This window comes from Macaca nemestrina, chromosome X, assembly GCF_043159975.1.
Source record: "Macaca nemestrina isolate mMacNem1 chromosome X, mMacNem.hap1, whole genome shotgun sequence".
Taxonomy (NCBI): domain Eukaryota; kingdom Metazoa; phylum Chordata; class Mammalia; order Primates; family Cercopithecidae; genus Macaca; species Macaca nemestrina.
The window spans coordinates 49440668-49467239 of NC_092145.1; the positions used below are offsets into that span (position 1 = coordinate 49440668).

A 26572-nucleotide genomic window follows, 5' to 3' on the forward strand; every position below is an offset into this window, starting at 1 on the left:
TATCAACAGTGTGATTTCTATATATCATGGGCAACAACTGAGTAATAAGCTAATTATCTTTAATATGACCAAAAGACTTTTACAAAATTGTCCCCACTAATGTCCTGACAATTGATTTATGTAATTTGTTAGAGACATATGAGACAATTCTGAGAGCTGTTCAAAATATCACACAACTATAGTAATTTGAAAATACATCAAAGTTTTCTCCTGGACTTTTTGTATAATGCAAAACTGTTAAAATTTTGGTTGTCTAAAAAGTGGGAATTTAAATATAGTGAAGCAGAGAAACTGTTGGTTTAGGCCTTTCTTTTAAATAAAAATTTCAATAGGACAAACATCATTTCCAATATCAAATTTGAGACACAGTAGAATTATATTTTGTATGGTATGTGTGAGGGATATTATAGTATGTTCAAACTCTTTATGTAAATGATGTGTATAATATTTTTATGACAATCTATATTTTAGATGTTGTGCCACATTTTCACAAAATATAATTGTTTAAGAGTTGAGGAGTATCTGCTTTTAAAATGCTGAATCTTTTGATCAGAAATACTAACTATAATTAACCAGATAAGAGAACATTTTATGATAATTTGCTGTTATGTCACAGTTGAAGTAATATAATAAAGAATAGGGATACACATAATAATGCTGCAATACTGGTGTTGTATTTTTTAAAAATTTGTTAATGAATTGTGAAGTGAAGAAAAATAAAGCAAGTACTGCAAAATCAAATACACTTTATGGTCAGTTATTATAAATATATAAACATAAATGGGTAGAAAATGTAGAGCATATATCCTATCTAAAAGGAGCCATGAATGAATCAATTCCAATTGATAATGGTTAGATAGTAATGTGGCACTGATGCTATCAGGTCTTCTGATGTATCAGTAGAAGTCCAGATTTTAAGTGTAAACTTTATTCATTAAAAACAAAAAAAGCATTGGGCAAGACAAGCAAAATCTATCTGCAGAATATACTCAGCTTTCTAAACTAAGGGATCATCAGTGTTTTTTGTTTATGCAAGACCACTTTCTGGCACTCTGTACTTACCTTTTATGTCTCAGTTCCGGTATAAACATTGCTAATCATATGCATAAACCTTTCAGAGTTTTGACAGTTGGAAAAACTCAAATGGTGGTATGCAATAATTTCTAGGAATCTGAAGGTATTATCTTACATTATTTGGCAGGGTCACATCAGACATAACCTCAGATTCTGCATCAATGATGTGATATCCATCTGCTGAGCTGAAGAAAATCTTTAGTCTTTTTTCAGAACCAATAGCCAGGTCAACTGTCACTGGCTTATGATCAAGTGTTGGAAATACCTGTGAATATAAAACCAAATATGGCCAAAAGGCCAAAAATGACATTCTAACTAAGGCAAAAATTCCCTCACTCTTTTGTCAGGTTTATAAGTGTATAAACCCCAGGTGGATTTTTAAAATGGCATATTGTATTTAGAGACCCGTGAATTACAGTTTTTCTTAGATCTGTTATTACAACAAATAAATAATTATGTTCAACAGCTTCAAAATATTGAGTTTCTCTTCAAAGGTCAGATTGGCAATGATCATAAGAGCCTTGTATGGCCCTGCATTCTGTTTGCTGTCTTCAAGTTCCTTGCCTTGAGCTTCAGCAAATGAAGGAGCTCATCTGGTCTCTTAAACCGGTTCGCTGGATCAGCTGCCTGTATTTTTGCCAGTATTCGTATATAGGCTTGATAGGACATGTAGTCTCCTTCAGAGTCTGCTGATTGATCAATGCACACTTGGTAGGGAATGAAAAGGGCCAGATATGTTAACTTATCATATACTGGGTATGTACTCTAGGCTCCTATGGTTTCTAGTACAAAACAAAAGGCCAAATGCGATTCATTGCCAAGATCAGATCACAGTAGAGGATTGAGCATCACAGGATTCACCATACTGTAATTGTGAGGTGGGAGTCAAGAACTGTAGTAAGGACTTGGACAAGAACTGTGTATCGGGCTAGACAGATTGCTGGTACTTATCTCTTCGCTTTCCAGCTCCATACCAGGCAGCTCTGACCAATCAGCAGACACCCAAGAATAAACTCATATCCAAATACTGACAGCTGAACCAAGGCCCAATTTAGGGAGATCAGATCAGGGATGTGATTTGTTTTAGGGTTGACTCAGACTGTATATACAGTCATCTGTACTATTTATAGAAGAACATAGTTATTATGCAAATAGACATTGGCAGGCAGTCATAAGAATTTGCTCATCTTTATTGTATACATGTGATGTGTTCCCTTAAAAAATGTACCATGTAAACAGATCCTGACTTAAGATACAGAAGTATTTCATGAATACTTTGCTGCATCTGTCAGGATGGGTCCCTATCAGTGCTTTGTTAAAACCTATCTATGGATCAACTAGTTAAAACTCACCTGAAACCTCTGCTAAAATTATCAATTCCCAGGCCCTACTCCAGACCCACTAATTCAGCCTGGTGTTGGGTCTGAGATCTAAACTTTTAACAAATGTTCCAGCTAATTCTGATATACATCCCAGGGTAGAAGCTACTGGACATGATAGAATGCTGCCGGTTCTTTAGTCAACCCTCATTACTGTGGAATAAATACAAAATAATTCCATTTAAGTAGAATTCTGGAGCATTACAAGTAAGTTACTCTAGATAAAAAAACAGTCCCTCATTTTTAAGGTTAGTTGTTTAAGACACTATATTGTTAATTTATGTGGCCTAGCCATAGAAGTTCAGCCAAACGGTAATAAAGGTAGAAAGAGTACAAGTAAGCCTAACCACAATATTAATAGTTCTAGAGAGAAATGTGTTTAGAGTTCCAGCTTGGAAAGAATATAGATCCATCCAACCCCTTCCCATACCCACATATTGTGGCCAAGGTAACTGGAGAAAAGGCTTTCTTTTCCCTCCTTTTTCTTCCAAGGGTGTTTCCCCTCTATCGTTGCCATACCTTTCTTTACCTTCCCTCGGCTCTCTACCCCCCACTAAGAGAAAACAGGGACTTTCTCAGCTTCAATTCATTGGGGTGGCACCCAAAGCCTGTGTTTGGGGCTGTAGAAGAGAAGGTCTTCATATTGACTACAGGAATTGGGAGTAAGGGGCTGGTGGGAAGGTCCTATAAGGGGAGGGGCCGGGAATTTCCCTCGCATTCTCCCTTGCTGTGGTGCCTGTGAATTGTCTAAAAAAGGGTTAAACAGTAATTACTGACATGGTATATTCAAGTTACATTAGTGAGACACCATCTGTACAAAATATTTAAAAATTAACCAGGCGTGATACGTGCCTGTAGTCCTAGCTACTTGGGAGGCTGAGGTGGGAGGATGGCTTGAGCCGGGGAGATCAAGGCTGCAGTGAGCTGTGATCATGCCACTGCACTCTAGCCTGGGCCAGAGTGAGAGAGTGAGACCCTGTCTCTAAAAAATAAACAAACAAACAAGCAAGCAAACTAACAACAAAATTCCATTAACTATAGAAGAATGCCATATACTTCTGCATCTGTATTTCAAAGTATGATTCTGTTCACAATTTCTTCTCAAAATAAAAAATCATATAATCCAAAGAAAAAGGAGATCACTCACTTTAATAGCAGTGCTTTCATCAAAGGACTTCGGTGCCCATGCATAAAGGTGAATTGATGATTTCAAAGCAATTGCAATATATGTTGTTTCTTCATGTTGGACTATAATGATAAAACACAAAAAAGTAATGATGCCACAGAGTTAACAAGAACACTCAAGTATTTGTATTTGTCATAAAAAATGCCATAACCACAATTTAAGGGCACAGATGGTATATTTTGGGGAAGTTACTTGGTTACAATTTGATGCCCACAAAAAGGTGACAAAATTATTGTATAGTTTTATGGAGTATACATATTCACCTTCGAGAGCACTCTAAATTGTACACTAAAACCTTGATGAAAGAAATTAAAGAAGACCTAAACAAATGGAAAAAAGTTCTCCTGCTCATAGATAGGTAGATTTAACATTGTTGAAATAGCAATACTGTCCAAAATTGTCTCCATAGGTTCAATGCAATCCCTATTAAAATCCCAATGGCCTTTTATTGAAGAAATGGAAAAGTTGATCCTGTATTTCACATGGAATCTTAGGAAGCTCCTAATAGCCAAACAATGTTGAAAAAGAAAATCTAAGTTGGGGAACTCACACTTTCCAATTTCAAAGCTTACTACAAGTTACAGTAATCAAAGCAGTATGGTATTAAATAACATAAGGAGAGACATAGAGATCAATGGAATAAAATTGGGAGTTGGCAAATAAACCTATACATCTATGGTCAATGGTGTTACACCATTCAATAGGGAAAAAGCAGTCTCTTCCACAAATGGTACTGGGACAAGCGGATATACCTATGCAAAGCAGTAAAGTTGGAGCCCAAATCTCACACCATATACAAAATTAACTCAAAATTGATCAAATACCTAAATGTCATAACTAAAACAATAAAACTCTTGGAAGTAAACATAGGGATAAATCTTGATGACCTTGAATATAGCAATGAATTCTTATATTTGACACCCAAAGTATAAAGCAAGAAAAGGAAAAAAAAAGATAAATTAGGCTTCATCAAAAATTAAAATTTGGGGCACCAAGGGAAACTATCAAGGAAGCGAAAATACAACATACAGAATAGGAGAAAATACTTGCAAATCATATTCTGATGAGAGTCTAGTATATGGGTTGGGCACAGTGACTCACCCCTGTAATCCCATTCCTTTGGAGGGCAGGGTGGGTGGATCACTTGAGGTCAGGAGTTTGACACCAGCCTGGCCAACATGGTGAAACCCCATCTCTACTAAAAAAAAAAAAAAAAAAATACAAAAAATAAGTGGGTGTGGTGGCAAGCACCTGTAATCTCAGCTACTCGGGAGGCTGAGGCAGGAAAATATCTTGAACCTGGAAGGTGGAGGTTGCAGTGAGCTGAGATCACTCCACTGCACTCCAGCCTGGGCAACAGAGCAAGACTCTGCCTCAAAAGAAAAAAAGAGTCTAGTATGTGGAATACTTAAAGAATGCTTACAACTCAACAGCAAAAGGATAAGCAAACCAATTAAAAAACAGGCAAAGGACTTGAATAGACATGTCTCCAAATGGTCAGTAAACATATGAAAAGATACTCAACAACATTAATCATAAGGGAACTGCAAATTGAAACTTTCATAACATCCCACTTTACACCCATAGGGATGGCTAAAATCAAAAGACAGACATCTACAAGGGCTCACAAGTATATAGAGAATATAGAACCCTCATACATTACAGATAGCAATGTGAAACGGTGCAACCACTTTGAAAAACAGTGTAACAATACTATCCAAGAAAAAAAAACATACATATCCACATATGAAGATGTATGAAATGTTCATAGTAGCATTATTTTTAATAGCCAAAAAGTGGAAAGAGTGCAAATGTCCATCAACTGATGTATGGATAAACAAAATGTGGTATATCCATTCAATGCAATACTACTCATCAATAAAAAGGAATCACTGATACATGTTATATATAACATAGACAAACCTTGAAAATATTACGCTAAGTAAAAGTCCGTCATAAAACACAACATAATATATGGTTCCATTTATAGTAATTGTCCAGAAGAGGCAAATCTATAGAGAAAGAAAGTCCTAGGTAACCATTTATCAGTTTATCATGGATACCTAGGACCGTGAGTGGTAGAGGGGGAAGTAAAGAAAGATGGAATGCGGGATAACTGTTAATGAATATGGGGTTTCTTTGGGGGATGATAAAAATTAGATCATGGTGATTGTTACATAACTCAATAGACCTCCTAAAACCCATTGAATTGTGCACTTTAAACAAGTGTATCTCATGGTATGTACATTATTTCAATAGGGCTGTTTTAAAAGGTAAATTAAAAAGTACAATTAGGTATATGCTTGCTCTTGATTAGCCCTTCTGGTTCTTATGGAATATGTTGTCTTACCTGATAGATTTATACTTTGTGCTATAACGCCCTTCCTTGGCTGCAATTTCTTCTGCCATCCCGACGCATTCTCTCTCTCTCTCTCTCTCTCTCTCTCTCTGGGTCTAGCTTACTCTTGCATTTTCTTTTGCATTGCTCCCAAGTAGGTCAAAGGAGCATGATTACTAATCCTCCAACAATCAAAAATATTCTCTCTTAAAACACTTCCTATATATTTAATATAGGGTAGTAATTGGTGCCAGTTCACTGTCTTGTGGATCTTGGAAGGCTATGAAAATACCAGGCAACTATGATCTGTTCTTGTCTTCCTGTGTGAAGATGCTACTAATTCCACCTGTCAGTGGGACGAATGCTTTTTGCTGTTCTGAGAGCTTAGGTGGACTGGAATGGGGTCAGCCAGGAAAACTAAACTTAACTATTCCACCCCTTACAAAGAGCACAGATTTGCAATATGAGTACCTTTGTGACTATCTCTTACTGAACTAATATTTTACAAGTTAGTAGGAGGTAGTTTTGCTATATAAACGCCCAAGTTAACATCTGGGGATATCTTTCACCTCTGGGACTATCATATTTGCATAATATGATCTGGAGTGAAGTAGTGATACCTAAACCTAGAAGAAACTAGTGTATTTATTTAATGCTTAAGTTATCTGGGTACTCATTTCCCTCTTTAGTGGTGTATGTATACATATGCACACACATACAAAAACCTATCCTGAGAAGGTCACTTTATATGCAGAACAATAATAGTTAGTCAGGATAGAAGTATCCCATTGCAATTTATATAATGTGATTCCAGTTATTTCTCACCTATGCCACCAGTTTTGCCTGAAGAGGCAATTAATGAAGAGGGAAAGAAGCAAAAGAAGGCCGAGAGTAGAGGAGGATTTGTTTCAGAAATAGAACAGAATGGGATGACATTAGCTCACAGTTTTTTACAGCTGAGAGCAGGATTCTGAACCCCTAGGATTGTTACCACCTTTCACAGTGGATGGTTGTGAAGAGAAAGGGTATATGAAAACATTCTAATCAGATGGAAAATAGTGATTATACTCATGAATATCAACAGTGGGAGCGAGAGTCAGTAGATCATAGAATTTTCTTTCTGACTCATTGTTAAGTTTCCTGGTCAGTATTAGGAGGGATTCAATCTTACTGTTGTTCCAAAAGAAAGAGAGTATCATATGAGTCTCCCCAAGTTTGTGAAGATAAATCTCAATCATTTATATAGCGAAGCTATATAGAGGCAGGAAAAAAAATACCGGTTTATCTGGAATATTCAGGGTGACTGGGAAGGAAAGTAAGGTGAGGAGGTAAACCAAACCGAACACCAATAACTATTTTAGTCAATCAATGTTTTCTCAAAAAAAAAAAAAAATACAAGATTGTAACATAGAAGACCTGGAAGACGTGTCAGTGAAATTTACTCTTCTTTGATTTGAAGTTGCTGTCTATAGCCATACCACCCTGAACATGCCTGATCCCGTCTGTGTTTGAAACTGCAAATTGTTTCCTTTCTCTGTTTTGCCTTTCATAATTATGTACTTCACCAAATGAAAGGATGCAAAATTTATATTGCCGTAGTAAACACGAAATGTGGCTTACGGACACTGAAGTGTTCACAGCCTGTTAACTTATCAATAGCTTTGCAGGCTTCCTCTGTCTTCAGCATTTCTTCTTGCCTTCTTTTACTTTCTGGATCATTATTCAAAATCTTGTTCCTCAACCAGGTCAGATGATACACCCGAAGTCTGTTCTTACGACCTAATAGATAAGAAAAGATACAGTATTTAAAATCAATCTTTCTTTTAATATATTAGAAGAAAAAAATGTAAAGATGTTTTGCCTTTTAAAAAATATTTTTATTAATGTAAAAAGCACTTGTAAAAAAACTGCATTGCATCAGAATCTCCCATTCAGGGTTTGGAAATATGACAGATTATTTTAGTCTCTCAATTCCAAGAAATAGTCAAAGTATCTACCTATGTGTCTCTCTGAAGGGGATCTAAACCTTTTTTGGGACAGGGTTAAGCCTTTCATTATGCAGGCAAGATAATTACCATCCATTCACTTGTACCTTGACTATTCACTAAGTCATGACTCCTCTGGGGTTCAGAGACCTAAAAGCTGTCCCTGGTAGTGTGTGTGTACGAGTGGGGTGGCTGAATATTGACTGTTAAGGTATTCAGGGACAGCAATATGGGTATCTTTGTATTCTGTCATTCCAGCATGCTTGTAAAATAGCTGAACAGTTTCATTATATATTCCTCCAACTAGATTTATCGTTAATATTAATTTCCTAATTGTAAATCCCATCAAATTCTTACAATTCAGTCAGGAAACACAGGACATGAAAAAATCACACATTTCTTTTCCCCTATATAGTGACTTTATAATCATTTTTCTTTGTCATTTTTATGGTTTATTATTACATGATTTCTAGGGCCAACAATAGGATTCTTACTTATGTGATTAATCTTTCATATGTTTTTAATATAACATTTTTGAAGCAGTGTTAAGGTTCAGATATCTACATTTATCTGATATGGTCTTGAATTGTAATCCAAATTGTAATCCCCATGTGTTGAGTGAGGGACCCATTGGGAGGTAATTGAATCATGGGGGCAGTTACCTTCATGCTTTTCTCATGATAGTGAGTTATAAACCACAAGATCTGATGGTTTTATAAGGGGCTTCTCCCCTCGCTCTGCACTTCTCCTTGCTGCTGCCATGTGAAGAAGGACGTGTTTGCTTTCCCTTCTGCTGTGATTGTAAGTTTCTTGAGGCCTCCCCAGCCATATGCAACTGTGAGTCAATTAAACCCCTTTCCTTTATAAATTACGCAGTCTCATGTATGTCCTTATAGCAGCATGAGAACGGACTAATACACAATGGCTATTCTATTTCTTAAATGGTAAAATAAATTTGTGCTTTAAACTACTGAGTATCTTCTTATACTGATGTTCTCAGTACTGTTTGATGGAAAAGTATTCCACATTTCAGAGAAGCTCAAGAATTAGAGAAGAACACATTTAGATTAGAGGAAGTTGGATAAAGAGTAAAGAAATCTGTTATACAGATATGTAGTCTATAAGCCACCCAGATGTTTTCAAACAACAAATATTACTTCTATGTACCTTAAACCATTAGAAGCAACTGACTATAAAACATGATTTAAAAAATCATGAAGTCTGAGCATACCTCTAAAGGGATTTCTCCTCTAACCAAAACATAAAGCAAAGTTAATCATTTTAGGAATAATACACAATCATTAGTGTGCAACATGGCAATTTGTGCACTAATTATATATAAAACATGTTATATATAATAAAAATATATAAAGTCATATAAAGTCTGTAATTAGCATCATTTCATTCCATAGACAAGCCATATTTTCTTACTTTTTCTCTCCTTTTGTCAATCATCTTTTGCTTATAGTCAGCTTTAATATTGGTGCTTTCCTGATACTAAATGCTGTTTACTAATCGCGATCACTCTTAATACTCATTTACTTGCTCTCTTGCATTCTAAGGTTCAGGCTCTGACTGACCAAAACTAAGAAATTTAACTACTATTTGGAAAAGGTGTAAAGATCTTAATGGATCCAGTCTTGTTACAAACTATCTGTAGGCCCTTGTGATAAGGTTAAATACTAAGGACAAGTCTCTTTTATATCTGATTATTATTCACTTTGTTCTTTGTTGCTTCTAACACATCACAAGAATGAGACATGGTGGATGTTGATGCAGTTCTGTGCATGAGTGAATGAAAATTAGAGATCTGAAGTTGTAGGAAGCTGCACTGGAGAGAACATGCAAGGATGCAAATGTTGTGGTTTTTCTTATCAGTAACCTAGGTTAGGTACTTTATAATAAAAGGAAATTACTTTAAATTGTAAATAGATAAGAGAATACAAGTAGGAAAGTCTGGTGTCCCAATTAAAGGTTATATTTAAAGTGCTCTTCTATGAACACTTTTACCTGAGAAAGTCTTTAACCCAGTTTGCAGACTAATTAATCTGCATAATTACTCAGCTAATTTTAGTTCTTTAACAAACCTGAGATGGTAATCAGCAAATTGAGTGGCTCTAAGACTTGAATCTGGCGGAATGGTCTTCGCCTTATAAGTTTAGTAATGTCAGCCTTTCCACTTCTGTCCATCAGATATAGATTAGATCGGGTTCCCAACAGCAAATTGACTCCTGTTCATATATAAAAAGTGCTATATTAGCTCAGATTATTTTTCATAATTGCATCTATATTACTATTTTTGCTATTCCAGTATGCTGATCTATGTAAAGATGACTTATCAGTTCAGGCTATATTGACCTCATACTGTGTAACTATGTACTCTCTACCAACAGAACAAATTTCAACGAAATACATAAAAATATAGAAGATAATTCCCTCTGGCAGTATTCCACTGGCTGGCATCTGGTATGCCATCTCACAAATGGAAATTTATGTATATCTTAGCACCCTTTAGTAGTGTTCTGAACTTTATCAAAATCAATCAACATTTTTGAAAATTATCATTAAACATTCTTAGTCTAGCACATGCAAAGAGTTCAATTCAGCTCATTTCTCATTTCTAAACATAAGTAAATGTTTGAATGCTTTTAAAATAATTATATGTAAGTAATTCTTTTTAAATTGAATGATTCTCTGTTCATGAATTTGTTAAAAATTTACCGTTGTCAAATGCCTGTGAAATTAATTCCTACCTTCATGTATCTCAATTTCTACACTCTCTTTTATTTGTTGACTGGCTCTATTGGTTCAAACATGAGCACTGTTTAAAGATCAAATAAGAGGACTGAAATAGAAGACAGAACTAAAGTTAAATTACACTTGAAACTACTATGGGAGTTTTTCACCATAAAGTGATATAGGAAATAACCAGCCAAGTAATGTAACAAGATAAAATTTCACAGTCCTCCTTGCACTTGGAGCATACCTGTGCTCCCTGAGCATAAGGAGAAAACTTAAGTGATTTTGCCTTCATTTTCTCACCCTATCGTTAACCAGTTCTCTAACTTATGGCCAATGGCATGTTTAGGAGCTGCATCTTCTTCGAACAGGGGAATCAGAGAAGGAGGAAGAAGTATAGTCAATTTTTACCATAATTTTTTATTTTTCAAAATATAAAATTACAGGTTATAACAATGAGTTATTAGACATTAACTACATTTCTGGGCAGTTGCCAGACTGAAATATTCATGCTATCTTGTTGTTTGACACACTAAATTAGCAGAACTTTGAGATGATTTTTAAAAATTCTTTAATCCATATAATTACAATGTTTGTTACCATTTCTATTTTTAATTTAAAACCCTGTACTTTGTTCAATCATACATTAAGCAAAATCTATGAAACTGCAAGACAGGCTGGGTGCTGTGGCTCACTCCTGTAATCCCAGCACTTTGGGAGCCCGAGGCAGGTGGATCACAAGGTCAGGAGATCGAGACCATCCTAGCTAACATGATGAAACCCCGTCTCTACTAAAAATACCAAAAAATTAGCCAGGCGTGGTGGCGGGCGCCTGTAGTCCCAGCTTCTCAGGAGGCTGAGGCAGGAGAATGGTGTGAACCCGGGAGGAGGAGATTGCAGTGAGCCGAGATAGCGCCACTGCACTCCAGCCTGGGCGTCAGAGCGAGACTCCGTCTCAAAAAAAAAAAAAAAAAAAAGAAAAAAAAAAAAGAAAAAAGAAAAGAAATTGCAAGACAGAGGTTGTCAATTACTTTGGATTTCTCCCTTTCTTGCATTTATTTATTCTGTTTCATTTATAATTCAGATTGGCTTGAGGTAAAATATTGTCTCAGCATTGCCAATGTGGTTATAATTCTTCTGAAACAAAGGATTTTAAAAAGTCTATCTGAGTTAAGACATTATAGAAGGAACTTTCTCTACAAATTTCCAAGGCTTTTTAAAAACAAGATCCTGAAGAAATATTTCTTGGAATACCTCATAAAGTATCATATGTTGAACACTACCCTAAATTAGAAATATGAATCTTTTTTTAAGTTTTATTAGTTTTTATAAGTGTATCAAATAGCCACATTTTTTTTCTTTCTTTCTTTTTTTTATTATTATACTTTAAGTTCTAGGGTACATGTGCATAACGTGCAGGTTTGTTACATATGTATACTTGTGCCATGTTGGTATGCTGCACCCATCAACTTGTCAGCACCCATCAACTTGTCATTTACATCAGGTATAACTCCCAGTGCAATCCCTCCCCCCTCCTCCCTCCCCATAATAGGCCCCGGTGTGTGATGTTCCCCTTCCCGAGTCCAAGTGATCTCATTGTTCAGTTCCCACCTATGAGTAAGAACATGCGGTGTTTGGTTTTCTGTTCTTGCGATAGTCTGCTGAGAATGATGGTTTCCAGCTGCATCCATGTCCCTACAAAGGACACAAACTCATCCTTTTTTATGGCTGCATAGTATTCCATGGTGTATATGTGCCACATTTTCTTAATACAGTCTGTCACTGGTGGACATTTGGGTTGGTTCCAAGTCTTTGCTATTGTGAATAGTGCCACAATAAACATACGTGTGCATGTGTCTTTAGAGCAGCATGATTTATAATCTTTTGGGTATATGCCCAGTAATGGGATGGCTAGGTCAAATGGTATTTCTAGTTCTAGATCCTTGAGGAATCACCACACTGTCTTCCACAATGGTTGAACGAGTTTACAGTCCCACCAACAGTGTAAAAGTGTTCCTATTTCTCCACATCCTCTCCAGCACCTGTTGTTTCCTGACTTTTTAATGATCGCCATTCTAACTGGTGTGAGATGGTATCTCATTGTGGTTTTGATTTCTAAGAAATATGAATCTTAAACTCTGTAACAATCATAACCTAGTCCAATTGTGTATATATATTATATATTATATTATTTATGTTATATTATATGTAATATATGTTATATTATTTATATATTATATTATATTTATAATATATATTTTATTTATATATATATGGGGGGGGTCTTGCACTGTTGCCCAGGCTGGAGTGCAGTGGCATGATCTCTGCTCACCGCAACCTCCACCTCCCAGGTTCAAGCAATTCTCCTTGCCTCAGTCTCCCAGGTAGCTAGAATTACAGGCACCTGCCACCACACCCAGCTAATTTTTTGTATTTTTAGTACAAAGTTTCACTATGATGTCCAGGCTGGTCTCAAACTCCTGACCTCGTGATTCGCCTGCCATCCAAGTTAACTCAGGTTTAAAAGAAATAGAATACAAAGGAGGGGGTTATCAATTCAAACATCCAACTACACTGAGTGAAAAAAAATCAGCAAAACTAATTCTGAGTAAATTAACTACTATAAATATATTTTTATTTTAATGACTTGGTAAGAGTAAACAAATATTCTATATCTATGATTTTCACAGGTTTCCTACATAAAAATATATTCTTTAAGAAAACAAACCAAACTCACCCCACAAAGAACCACAGCAGATCTCAGAAGTGAACTCCTTTTCATACATGTGGATTAGTGGTTTTTTACATGAAGGAGAGACATAGTGTGGGTTAACATTGACTTCAGAGGGTTGCTTAGGTGATTCCTCAGGTACTTCTACAAATCCAGCATATACTGCAAAGATGTAAGGGGAGATAATAAGAGAAATTACTAGTTCTGTGTCTGATGGATTATAGAAAATTTTTTTAAAAAAGAAAAATCTGCACCTGATGGAGTTATAGAAAAAAAAATTAAATTACTCATCTATTCACCTTATATGCTACAGTGCCTCCACAAATGAGGCACGACTTAGCCAAATTTATTTTCTTTGGCCAGGTGGTGTGGCTCACACCTGTAATCCCAACACTTGGGAGGCCAAGGTGGGAGGATCATTAAGAACCAGAGGTTGAGGCTACCATGTACCGTGATCATGCCACTGTAATCCAGCCTAAGTGACAGAGCGAGATGTTATCTCAAAATAAAAAACAAACAAATTTCTTTCCTTTTATTGTATTTTATTTTTTACTGAAAGTATAGTTTCAGTAACTCTGAAACCATCAGATAACACAAATCATGATGGTTAAAATACATTGTTGAGCATGAATATATTTTCAGTTATTGTGATTAGAAAACACACATAAATCCAGATAAGGGACTCAATTTCTCAATTGTAGTTCAAATTTAGGTACCATAAAGATTCAGTAAAGCATAGATGTTTTAAAAGCATATACCAATCTGAGTTTATTTCAACTGAATGTGAGAATAATAATTTGATTCCTAACAGATCATGAAGCAGTGGTTAAACACTATTTAATATGTGAACAGATAGTAGCATTTGGAGATTATATTGAACACACTCACAGATGGCACTGGCAAAGTTAGCATCAGCAGACCTCCCAAAACCTTTGGAAGGAGATGAGTGATTGGCAGAAAAATCTGATTGTGTTGATGATTCTGGTATGTCCTTATTGTCGCTCTCATCATCAGGTGCTGACAGTGCAGCACCTAAGTCAATGGCATTTGAGGCCTCATTTCCACCACCTGGCTCCTAAAAGAAGTCCAAAAACCGATTTTTATTTCATTAATAGGTTAACAGTAGGAGAAATATGCCTAGTGAGGGGTCATTTGGAAAATAAAATGCAAGATCTATAACATCTACATTCTTATAAAATCCACATTTACTAGAAAAACTCAACAATGTCATCAGAAGAGAGAGAACTAATCTATTATTGAGATGACTGATGGTACAGGAGAAATGCAAGGCGCTATAGGTACAAACTGTACAATTTGGGACTTAACATTTGTGGAATTTTTACCATGTATCAGCTACTTTGCTAGGCATCATATTTAGATATCTTTGCGACTCCTTACTATAGCCCAACAAGTAAGTATAATTATCTCCCATTTACTTATACAAATTTAAAATTTAGAGATAGTAAATAATTTATTCAGTCATAATACTAGTAAGTAGGGGAAGCAGAGTTTGAAGTCAAAGTCTGTCTGATTCCAAAGCATACATCCAGCTAGGCTATGTGAAACAGCCTCTTGAAAAAATATAAAGCACAGTGTGGGGATGTCTGTTCCACTGCTTTAAGGTACCTTCACAAAACTGAAAGCATGAAAACCCTGCAGAAATAATTTTCAAATGATAAAGAAAATGAAGGAAAATCAAACAACACAAATTCAAGAGTGTAAACATGCATCACTGAAAATGTAGCTGGCTTTCATCAACTTACAAAGAAGATACTCAAGGATAAAAACCACAAAATGTGACAATTTATGTGGTATGCCCTGTCCTGTGGGAAAATATGTCAACTATTGTTGGTAAGTTCTTCTGATGATAAGCTCATCTTTGTGTCTAAACAGCGATTCTTGGCACTGAGAGAGCTGTGCTATTCTGTAAAAGACTGGTTTTTATGACCTTTTCAACCACAAAAACATGGCATGACACCATGTCCTTTTTAAATTAAAATGAAGGGAAGATCCACTTCCTCTATAAATTTCCAAAACATTCCTTGAGATAACTGGAGATAACCAGGTTTGCTATGAAACTTACATTGGGATATCCTGTTTTAATGTCTTTAATTAATTAAGATAGATAGATAGATAGATAGATAGATAGATAGATAGATAGATAGATAGATGATAGATAGACAGACATAGATATTTTCCCACTGGCACTGCTTTCCCATTAGAAACCATCCACGAAATTTCCTTCCTTCCTTTTTTTCTTTCTTTTCATCCTTTATTGATTTATTCCACAATTACTGTGTGCCTATCATATGCCATGTCCCAGGTTAGACACTGAAGTTGGGTGAGTTGGTAGACAAATAATCAAGCAAGGATTAGATATAATTCTTTCCTTTAAGAGTTCACAATGTAGTGTGAAAGCAAAAAATAACATAACTAACAATAATACCGTAAGTACTAAATTGGAACTATGGACAAAAGTACAGAGGAAGGGGTATATAACTCTGCCTTGGTAAGTCAAAGTTGATACTTGATTTGGCCCATGAAGGATTACTAATTCACCAAACAGAGAAGAGGTGAGGGGGCAGCCTTCCAGAGGAAACAGCTTGCACAGGAGTGCTGATTCATGAAAGAGCATGGCATCTCCAAAGCCAGTTTGTGTGACAAGAAAATAGGCTAGGGGAGTAGACTGGCATAATCTTTTTTCTGTCTGGAGTTCCACCTATGTTCTCAGATATCCAGATACTCCCCATTTCTCAAGAATGAGTTCAAATACCACATGGTCCAGAGAATGTTATCTGTGATAATTTCTATTGATGTAGCATCTGTGAACTACTTGAATATTTTAAACCTATTTATAAAGTCAATAAATGTTTTGTGAATGACAAAATCATTGTATAAACACAGTATATTACTTGAATTAAAATTTTATGTTATCGGTTGCTCAAGAAGTTAAGCATAGACTTATTACATGATGTAGCAATGCCACTCCTAGCTATATATCCCCCCAAAACCTGAAAGCAGGGACTCAAACAGATACTTGTACATCAATGTTCACAGCAGCGCTATTTACAATAACCAAAAGGTGGAAACAACCCAAGTTTCCATCAGTAGATGAATGGATAAACAAAATGTGGTATATGCATAAGATAAAATATTATCACCCTTGAAAAGGAATGAAATTCTGACCCATGCTACAACGTGGAGAAACTCTGAAAACCTAAAAAGTGAAATATGCCAGACACAAAAGGACAAATATTGTATGATTTCACTTATATAAGTAACCAAGAAAAAAAGTAGAATAGAGGTTATCAGGGGTTGGAGGACGGGGAAACAATACTTATAGAGGTTATCAGGGGTTGGAGGATGGGGAAACAATACTTATAGAGGTTATCAGGGGTTGGAGGACGGGGAAACAATACTTGTTTAGTTTGTTTGGGATGGTAAAAAAAATAAGTTCTGAAAATGGATAGTGGTGACAATCCCACAATATTCTTAATGTAATAAATCCAACTTGTTGGATTGTAATAAATCCACTTAATAAATTGTAATAAATCCACTTGTAATAAATCCACTTAAAAATGGTTGAAATGATAAATTTTATGATATGTATATTTTACCACAATAAAAAAAACTCAGAAAAAAATAATTGGCTCTGATTGGAGTGATGTCAGTAAGATAGCTTATTGGTGGCACCTGGTGCTTGTCCGCCTCACAAAAAAGGAAAAAGAGAATGAATAAACAGAGTTCAACTGGTGTGTCTGAGGGAGAGTGCTGGAGTGCAGTGATGGGGTGGTGAGGTCACTGTATAGCATGGAATCTCAAAATGGCAGCAAAGAGAGGGAAGTGAGGTACTCTGCTTCTGCTGCCCCATCTCCCCTACCATGATCAGCTCAGAGCCCGGAAGGAATTCTCCTTATTGGGAAAAGGTAAGCAGAAGACTCTCATCAGCCCCAATTGCCACTACAGACAACTGCAGTACTTACTACAGGAGAATCTCATAGTCCTGACAAGCCCTGAGTTCAGTTTGGGAAGGTGCCTGAAATTCATGTGTCTGCATTGCTCCAGATAAGGAGCAAAGGTTGTGTATTTCCCAACAAGCTGCTGCAGCCTGGTGCCATCTTAAATCTAGAGCCACTGCTGAAGTGCACTATGTTCTGGGGGCCAGTAAACACTGTGCCTCTCCAGTCTTGCCGCTCTACTGTCATTTCACCAAGCCCCCATTGATGGCTGAAATGCTGTGACACCGACTGCTCAGATCTTGGGCCCAGGAAAGGTCAGCCATAACTCCAGCACTGCACATTGGCGAAGCCAACTCTAGGCTAGCTTAACTGCTGTGCACTTGCACCCTTGACCAGAAAAACAGCTCAGCAGCTCTGATCCCAGTAAGCCAGACCCCAAGCCAGCTGTCCCACCCTGTGTGACCACACTCTTGCCCAGAGAAGTAGTCTGGTAGTTCAACCCTGGAGGGCAAATTCCTGAGCCACTCAACCCACCGCATGTGCACTTTTGCCTCTGGCCTGAGAAACAGCCTGGCAAGCCCACCCCTGGCAAAGGTGTGCCACCTTTGCCACAAATTTTTGCTGCCTGGGCCAGTGAGGTACTAGCAAACATTGCTAATGTATATTACAGCATAGAGACCACACTGCTGCATCTACCTAGAACCAAAGTTAATGCACCCCACCCAACCAACACCCCAGGACCCATCTATGGAATAAGTCTTTCCTTATGAAAGCTACTCCATAACATTATAAGAAGCAATTGCTCCACCAGATGGACAGATATCAACACAAGGACACAAGAAACATTAACAAATAAGGAAATATACTTTTAAAGGAACATAGTAATTCTCCAGTAGCAGACAACAGAAAAGAAAATGTGAAGTGCCAGAAAAGGAATTAATAATAATCATCTTAAAGAAATTCAGCAAGATACAAGAGAATACAGATAGACAAATCAATGAAATTAAAAAAAAAATCATGATCTGAGTGAGAAATTCAACAAAGGAATAGATATCATTAAAAAAGAACCAAACAGAAATATTGAAGATAAAGAATTCAACAAATAATATTAACAAATACAATACAGAGCTTCAACAGCTGACTAGACCAAGCAGAATAAAGAATTTCTGAACTTGAAGTCATGTCTTCTAAAATGATTCAGGCAGACAAGAAAAAAGAGAAAAGAAAAGAATAAAGAGAGCCTATAGAACTTATGGGACAACATTAAGAGGATGTATTTTTGAATTATGGGGTTCCAGAAAGATGTAAAGATGTAGAAAACTTATTTAATAAAATAACAGCTGAAAACTTCCCACATCTTGGGAGAGATATGAACATCCAGATTCAGGAAGCTCAAAGGTTATCAAATACATTCAACTCAAAAAAGTCCTCTCAAAAGAAAATTACAGTAAAACTGTCAGAAGTCAGTGACAAAGAGAGAATACTAAAAACAGCAAAAGGAGAGTCTTATCACATACAAGGAAATCCTCTTTGGACTAACAGCAGATTTCTGAACAGAAACCTTACAAGCCAGGAGAGAATAGGATGATATATTCAAAGTGCTGGAAAAAACCCTGCTAGCCCAAAATAGTATTACCAGAAAAGCAATCCTTCAGAAATGGAGAAATAAAGCCTCTTCCAGATAAGCAAAAAGCAGAGGAATTCATCACCATTAGAGAGGTCTTACAAGAAATGCTTAAGGGAGTCCTACATCTGAAAGGAAAAAGACAATAACTACTATCATGAAAACATGAAATTATAAAATGTGTAAAGCAGGTATAGAAAGGTGAAATACAAATGAATCAAACCTTATTACTACAAAAGATTATATAACAACAAAGATTAACAATAAGAGAATAGAAAAAAAAGGATACACAAAACAACCAGAAACAGTTAACAAAATGACAGGAGTAAGTGTTCACATATCAATAATAAACTTGACCATAAACAGACAAAATTCTGTAATCAAACATATAGACTAGTAGAATGGTTAAAAAAGTAAAAAATAAAATAAAAAAATAAAAACACCCAATTATATGTTGCCTATAAGAAATTCATCTTACCTGTAATGACACACACAGATTGAAAATGAAGAAATGGAAAAAGATATTCCATGCAAATAGAAATCCAAAGCAAGCATGAATAGCTACACTTATATCAGATAAAACAGGTGTTAAAGTCAAAGGATGTAAAAAAGAGAAAAACACAGACATTATATTATGATAATAGGATCAGTTCAGCAAGAGGATATAATAACTATAAACACATATGAACCAAACACTAGAGTATCCAGATGTATAAAGCAAATATTATTGGATCTAAAGAGAGAGATAAACTACAATATAATAATAGTTGAGAACTTCAACACCTCACTCTCTGCACTGGACAGATCATCTATACAGAAAATCAACAAAGAAACATTGGATTTAAACTGCAGCATAGACCAAATGAACCTAACAGACATTTATAGAACATTTCATCCAACAGCTGCAGAATATACATTATTTTCATCAGCACATGAAACATTCTCTAAGACTGACCATATGTTGGGACACAAAACAAGTCTCAAAACATTCTTTTAAATCAACATTATCATCAAGTATCCTTTTTGACCAAAATAGAATAAACTAGAAATCAATAACCAGAGAAACATTCAAAACTGTAACAATACATGGAAATTAAAAATATATGCTCCTGAACACCAATTGGCCAATAAAGAAATTAAGAAGGAAATTAAGAAATTATTTGAAGCAAATGAATATAGAAACACAGCACACCAAAACTTATGGGATACAGTAAAAACAGTATTAAGAGACAAGTTTATAGCAATAAATGACTACATTAAAAAAGCAGAAAGAATTTGAATAACAATCTAATGATGCACCCCAATGAAATAGAAAAGCAAGAACAAACCAAATTCCAAATTAATAGAAATAGATAATAAAGATCAGAGCAAAAGTAAATGAAATTGAGACTCAAAAACAATACAGAAGAAATACAACATGAACATTTGGCTTTTTGAAAAGATAAACAAAATGGACAAACCATTAGCTAGATTAACTAACAAGAAAGTACAAAAGACCTAAATAAATAAAATCAGAAACAAAAAAGCAGACATCACAACTGATACCACAGAAATACAAAGAATCATAAGAGACTATTATGAAAAAATACACAGCAATATATTAGAAAATCTAGAGGAAATGGAGAAATTCCTGGACACATACAACCTAGCAAGATTGTACCAAGAAGAAATAGAAAGCCTGAACAAACCAATAATGAATAATGTGATTTAATCAGCAACAAAAAGTCTCCCAACATAGAAAAGTCCAGTACTCTATGGCATCAGTGCTACATTCTACCAAAGATTTACAGAGGAACTAATGTCGATTCTCAAACTATTCCAAAAAAGGTGAAGGGAAGGGAATTCTTCCAAACTCATTCTGTGAGGTCAGTATGACTCTGATCTCAAAACCAGATAAGGACGCAACAATTAAAACAAACAAACAAACAAAAAACTACAAGCCAAGATCTCTGATGAAGACAGATGCAAAAATAATCAACAAAATACTAGCAAACTGAATCCAATACTATACCAAAAATATTATATACCATGATCGAGTGGGATTTATCCCAGGGATACATGAGAGATTCAGCATATGCAAATCAAGAAAGATGATACATCACATCAATGGAATCAAACACAAAAATTATATTATCATGTTAAAAGATACAAAAAAAAGCATTTGATAAAATTCTACATTCCCTCATGATAAAAACTCTCGACAGTTTGGGTATAGAAGGAACATACCTCAAAACAATAAAGACCATATATGAAAAACCCACAGCTAACATCACACTGAATGAGAGAAAGCTGAAATTCTTTCCTCTAAGGACTGGAATAAGACAAAAATATCCACTTTCACCACTCTTACTCAACTTAGTTCTGGAAGTCCTAATCAGAGCAATTCGGCAAGGGAAGGAAACAGAAGACATCCAAATTGGAAAAGAGGAAGTCAAATAGTCTCTGTTTGCAGATGACATGATCTTATAAATAGAAAAACCTTTAACACCACCAAAAAATTCTTAGAATTGATAAACAAATTCAGTAAAGTTGCAGGATACAAAATCAGCATAGAAAAATCTGTAACATTTGTATATACCAACAACCTAGCTGAGAAAGAAATCACAAAAGCAACCCCATATACAATAGCTACAAAATAAAATACTTGGAAATAAATTTAACCAATGAGGTAAAAGATCTCTATAAGAAAAACTGTAAAACATGGATGAAGGAAACTGAAAAGGACACACACACAAAAGGAGAGGTACCCTATGATCATGGACTAGAAGAATTAATATTGCTAAAATGACCCTACTATCCCAAGCAATATACAAATTCTATGTATTCCTTATGAAAATACCAATGACATTCTTCACAGAAATAGGAAAAAAATCCTAAAATTTGCATGGAATCAAAAAAGACCTAGAATAGCCAAAGCAATCCTGAGGAAAAAGAACAATACTGGAGGCATCAGAATATCAGATTTCAAAATATACTACAAAACTACAGCAACCAAAAAACAGACCCACATACCAATGGAACAGTATAAAGGACCCATAAATAGATCCACATATTCATTTATCTCATTGTGGCTGATTTTTGATAAAGACATCAAGAATATTCATTGGGGAAAGAGCAATGTCTTCAATAAATGGTGCTGGGGAACTAAATATCCATAAGCAAAAGACTGACACTAGACCCCTATTTCTCACCATATAAAAAAAATCAACTCAAAATAGATTAGATACTTAAATGTAAGACCTGAAACTATAAAACTACTAGAAAATATAAGAAAATGCTTCTGGACATTGGTTTGGGAAAAAAGAATAGGACCTCAAAAGCACAGGCAACAGAATAAAAAATAGACAAATAGAATTATATCACACTAAAAATCTTCTGCACAGAAAAGGAAATGATCAACAAAGTGAAGAAACAACCTGAAGAATGAGAGAAAATATTTGCAAACTATTCGTCCAACAAGGGGTTAAAATCCGGAAAATAAGAAACTCAAACAACTCAACAGATAAAAGCAGATAATCCAACATGCATACATATGTAACAAACCTGCACGTTGTGCACATGTGCCCTACAACTTAAAGTATAATAAAAAAGATGGGCAAATGATTTGAATAGACATTTCTCAAAAGAAGACATACAAATAACCAACAGATAGATGAAAACAAAAATTCAACATAGTTAATCATCAGGAAAATGCAAATCAGAACCACAATGAGATATCATCTCATCCTAGTTAGAATGGTTATTATCAAAACACAAAAAATAAATGTTGGTGAAGATGTGGAAAAAAGGGAACTCTTATATACCGTTGGTGGGAATGTAAACTACTACACCCATAATGGAGAATGGTGTTGTGGTTCCTTATAAAACTACAAATAGAACTACCATATGATCCAATCATTCCACTACTAGGTACATATCTACAAAAAAGAGGAAATCAGTGTATCAAAGAGCCATCAGCACCTCCATATTTACTACAGTACTAATCACAATAGCCAAAATAGGGAATCAGCCTAAGCATCCATCAAGAGAGGAACTGATAAAGAAAACGTGACATATATACAGAAATAAATGCTATTTAGCCATAAAAAAGAATGAAATCTTGTGATTTGCAGCAACATGGATGAACCTGGACTCAATGTATGTTAAGTGAAATAAACCAGGAAGAGAAAGGTAAAAACCACATGTTCTTACTCATATGCAGATGCTAAAAAATTGATGTCACATAACTAGAGAGTAAAATAGTGGTTTCTGGAGGCTGGGAAGAGGAGTAGGGGAGAGTGATAGAGAAAGGCTGGTTAAAGGATCCAAATGTATGACTAGATAGGAGAAATAAATTCTAATATTCTATAGTACTGTAGGATAACTATAATTAACAATAATTCATTATATATTTTCAGATAGCTAGGAGAGAGGATATTGATTGTTCCCAACACAAGAAAACGATGAATGTTTGAGGTGATGGACATACTAAATACCCTGATGTCATCATTACAAATTGTATATGTTAAAATATCACTCTGTACCCCATAAATATATACAATTATTATATGTCAATTAATTTTTTAAAATATTTTTTAAAAGCATGAGTCAAGAGACACTACCCCAAATATGTGATCTGAGTAATAAAGACAAACAAATAAGAGATTTTTGCCTTTGGAAGTAAATAGGAACCACGCAAATTAGAAGTAATAAGGATCCACCTACAAACCTATAATTAAAAATGTTTAAGGCTTTGTGGTATATGATTGAAATCTATTTGGAACGGCTGGAAATGCTACATGTCCCATGAAGAAACACATTTGCAATGAGAGGAGTTCAATCTGCTTTTCAAATGGTGCGTTACCTCCTGTAGATATTCAAAGTCCTGAGACACAGCTCTCTTCAATCCTGGACCACCTGTCTCTGAGCAATTTTCTTCTCCATTGGGTCCAAGGGCTCCACTCTCTTCACTGGTTCGAATGACTGCCTTATCTCCATCACCCCCACTGCCTTTTCTTTCACTGCCTATATTGGCTGCATGTTCTTCCTGATCTCCAGTGGCTGCATTGTCCTCACTGGCTGCACTTCTTCCATGGCTTCTATTGGCTCTATGGCTTCCATAGCCTCTGTAGGCTTCCTCTTTTCCACGACTTCCATCATAACCATCTTGCTTGCAGCTTCCATCTCTGCCATAGCTTGCCCTGATAACAAACTTCAATTAATGAAAGAAAGCCACGCAATAAAAACACATTTGGAAAGTTAGCAAGTAGAGCAGAATTAGGATGTGTCTTATACATATCTACCATGCCCAGGCTTGTCTTTGCTCTATGTGAACACTACTGGTATGATACAGGAAAGAAAAATGCCGCTATGTCTTGTCAGTCTTATGTAATGAATTAATGCCACAGCCACCACCAATTTCCCAGATGCATTTGGATGGCAGAGGGAAGAGAACTTGTATTCTTTGTTAGGTGCATGTATTAGGTTAGCAGCAAGAATATGTAGTTTTTTTTCTTAAATATATACTATTTCATGCATTAGCAAGTTCACAGACACATGAATGATTAAGCCTATGTTTTTAGCTCAACCACAACATGATTAATTCTTCTTGCAATATATCTAGTTTGTATTCATTTCAACATCTGCCTTGATTTTCTAACATTTGTACTGACTGCTTTGCTACAGAACTTCATTGGTCTACTATTCCCACCAAGGAAGTTCAGCAATATAGACCTCATGTCTTGTGGAACTAAGTTATTTAATTGCCAAAAATACTAAGCTTAACAAAATGTGTCAATGCTCTCCTTTTGCATAGAAAACAAAATTAAACGTACGTGCCTGTGATAATTCTAAGAGTAAATTTATTTCATAATGGAATTCTTTTTTTAAAATTTATTTATTATTATTATACTTTAAGTTGTAGGGTACATGTGCATAACGTGCAGGTTTGTTACATATGTATACTTGTGCCATGTTGGTGTGCTGCACCCATCAACTCGTGATAATGGAATTCTTGATAGACTTTTTTGGTTGAAAAAAATCAAAAGAGCTCTTGGTAATTTCTCCACCAATTAACCAGATAAAAATCATCTTAAATGTATTATACATATGGTGATATCACAAAAGTTTGAGAAATGAATAGCTATGTTTGCAAATACCAAGACTTCATCTTAATGCTTGTTAAGTTACACACTTCCTTTGTTGTCTTTTCTCATACTCAGTATAGTTTTATAGAGTAGGATGATTCAGTGGCAGTAATTTTAAAAGAAACATCCAGACAATTCCAGTTATATTAATTATAAACTAATAAATACTTGAATGCTTATTTTAAAATACACAAATGACACAAAATTAGATGTTCTGCATTAGAACAATTTAAAATACATTATTGACCATCAAACCATTTACCAAAATGCAAGTGAAATTAAGTCAATCTCTTGGTAATAAATTTTGAAAATAAACCAAAGATGCAAATAGCTCTGCAGTCATAAAACATGGAGAGTATAAGTAATTTTAAAAAACCAACCTTGGACAACTAGGTGCCTCATAATAACTATTATTTACATCATCAACAGACTTATTGTTGTCATCATCATGGTCTTTACAAACATCATTAGCCTGATCAACCTGGTTATCCAAGTCATCATTGCCATTGGTATGATCATAGGTATCTTCATAAGTATCATTAGACTCATCATCATCATCACCACCAGTATCAGCACCGGCATCATAGAGTTCAACATAATCACCATCCTCTTCAGGTGGCTGAACGACAGGTGCAGGAGTTAACCAATCATTCCGGAAGATTTCAGAGAGTGCATTATAGCCTACCCATTCGTTTGTCAAGTATACAGGGGGTGATATTTTTCCTACTTTAAATCCATCTGGAACCTGTGTGCACAAGAAAGGTTAATGTAGTCTCTAGTAGCCTTTAATTTTCTTCTAGATTGGAAAGTTTCCAAGCTGACAACATTTTGAAATATATTTTAAATTGAAACAAGGATGTTCACTCACTAGATAGAGCCAAAATTTTAGTGAGGATGAGATGTCAAAACCCAAACATCAGACTGTGATTATTAGTGGATCACATAGGGCAAAATAAACTCACTTAAAAAAATTACCCATACTTGTCGGCTCAGGAGTGGACATTTGCTTTTGATGCTGGAGAGAACAGGTGATCTGATGCTCTTTAAAAATGGTAACTTTTGTTACCATTTTGTTTTACCTTTTGTTTTATGCCCTGACATTGGGATTAACACACAGCTCTTGAAATTGATATGTTAATTTCCCAGCACTGGTTTTACGTGCCATGGGTTGTCTTAAAGGATCTCAAACACTTCCAAAGTGCGAATTAATCTAAATCCATCTTTTAAGTATGGTATGTATCATTTAACAACTTTTGGGCAATCTGGAAGGGATGTGTGTATGGTAGCATAGAGGTAATTACAAAATTGAAATAGAATAATCTGAAAGCCCATTGCATTAGGACAATTTAAAATCTGCATTAGAACAATTTAAACATGTTCACAAAGAGTTAGAAGACTTTTTGTTTATGCCATCAGAGGACACTCTGTTTTT

General features: G+C 35.4%; 1 protein-coding gene across 4 annotated transcripts in view; it reads right to left on the reverse strand.

Annotated features, from left to right (window-relative positions):
* Positions 1–26572, reverse strand: part of LOC105499702 (Nik related kinase) — a 141714-nt gene that overhangs the window by 10949 nt on the left and 104193 nt on the right. For 3 of the 4 annotated variants that reach the window (XM_011772473.3, XM_011772472.2, XM_011772471.2), the window contains 8 exons: positions 25521–25885; positions 23859–24195; positions 14321–14507; positions 13439–13594; positions 10050–10193; positions 7598–7756; positions 3601–3701; positions 1190–1339 (listed from right to left, as the gene is read on the reverse strand). In XM_011772473.3, coding sequence (XP_011770775.2) covers positions 1190–1339; positions 3601–3701; positions 7598–7756; positions 10050–10193; positions 13439–13594; positions 14321–14507; positions 23859–24195; positions 25521–25885 — 1599 coding nt within the window. Of the gene's footprint in view, positions 1–1189; positions 1340–1638; positions 1782–3596; positions 3702–7597; positions 7757–10049; positions 10194–13438; positions 13595–14320; positions 14508–23858; positions 24196–25520; positions 25886–26572 lie in introns of all 4 variants that reach the window. The other variant, XM_071089138.1, reaches the window with a different exon arrangement.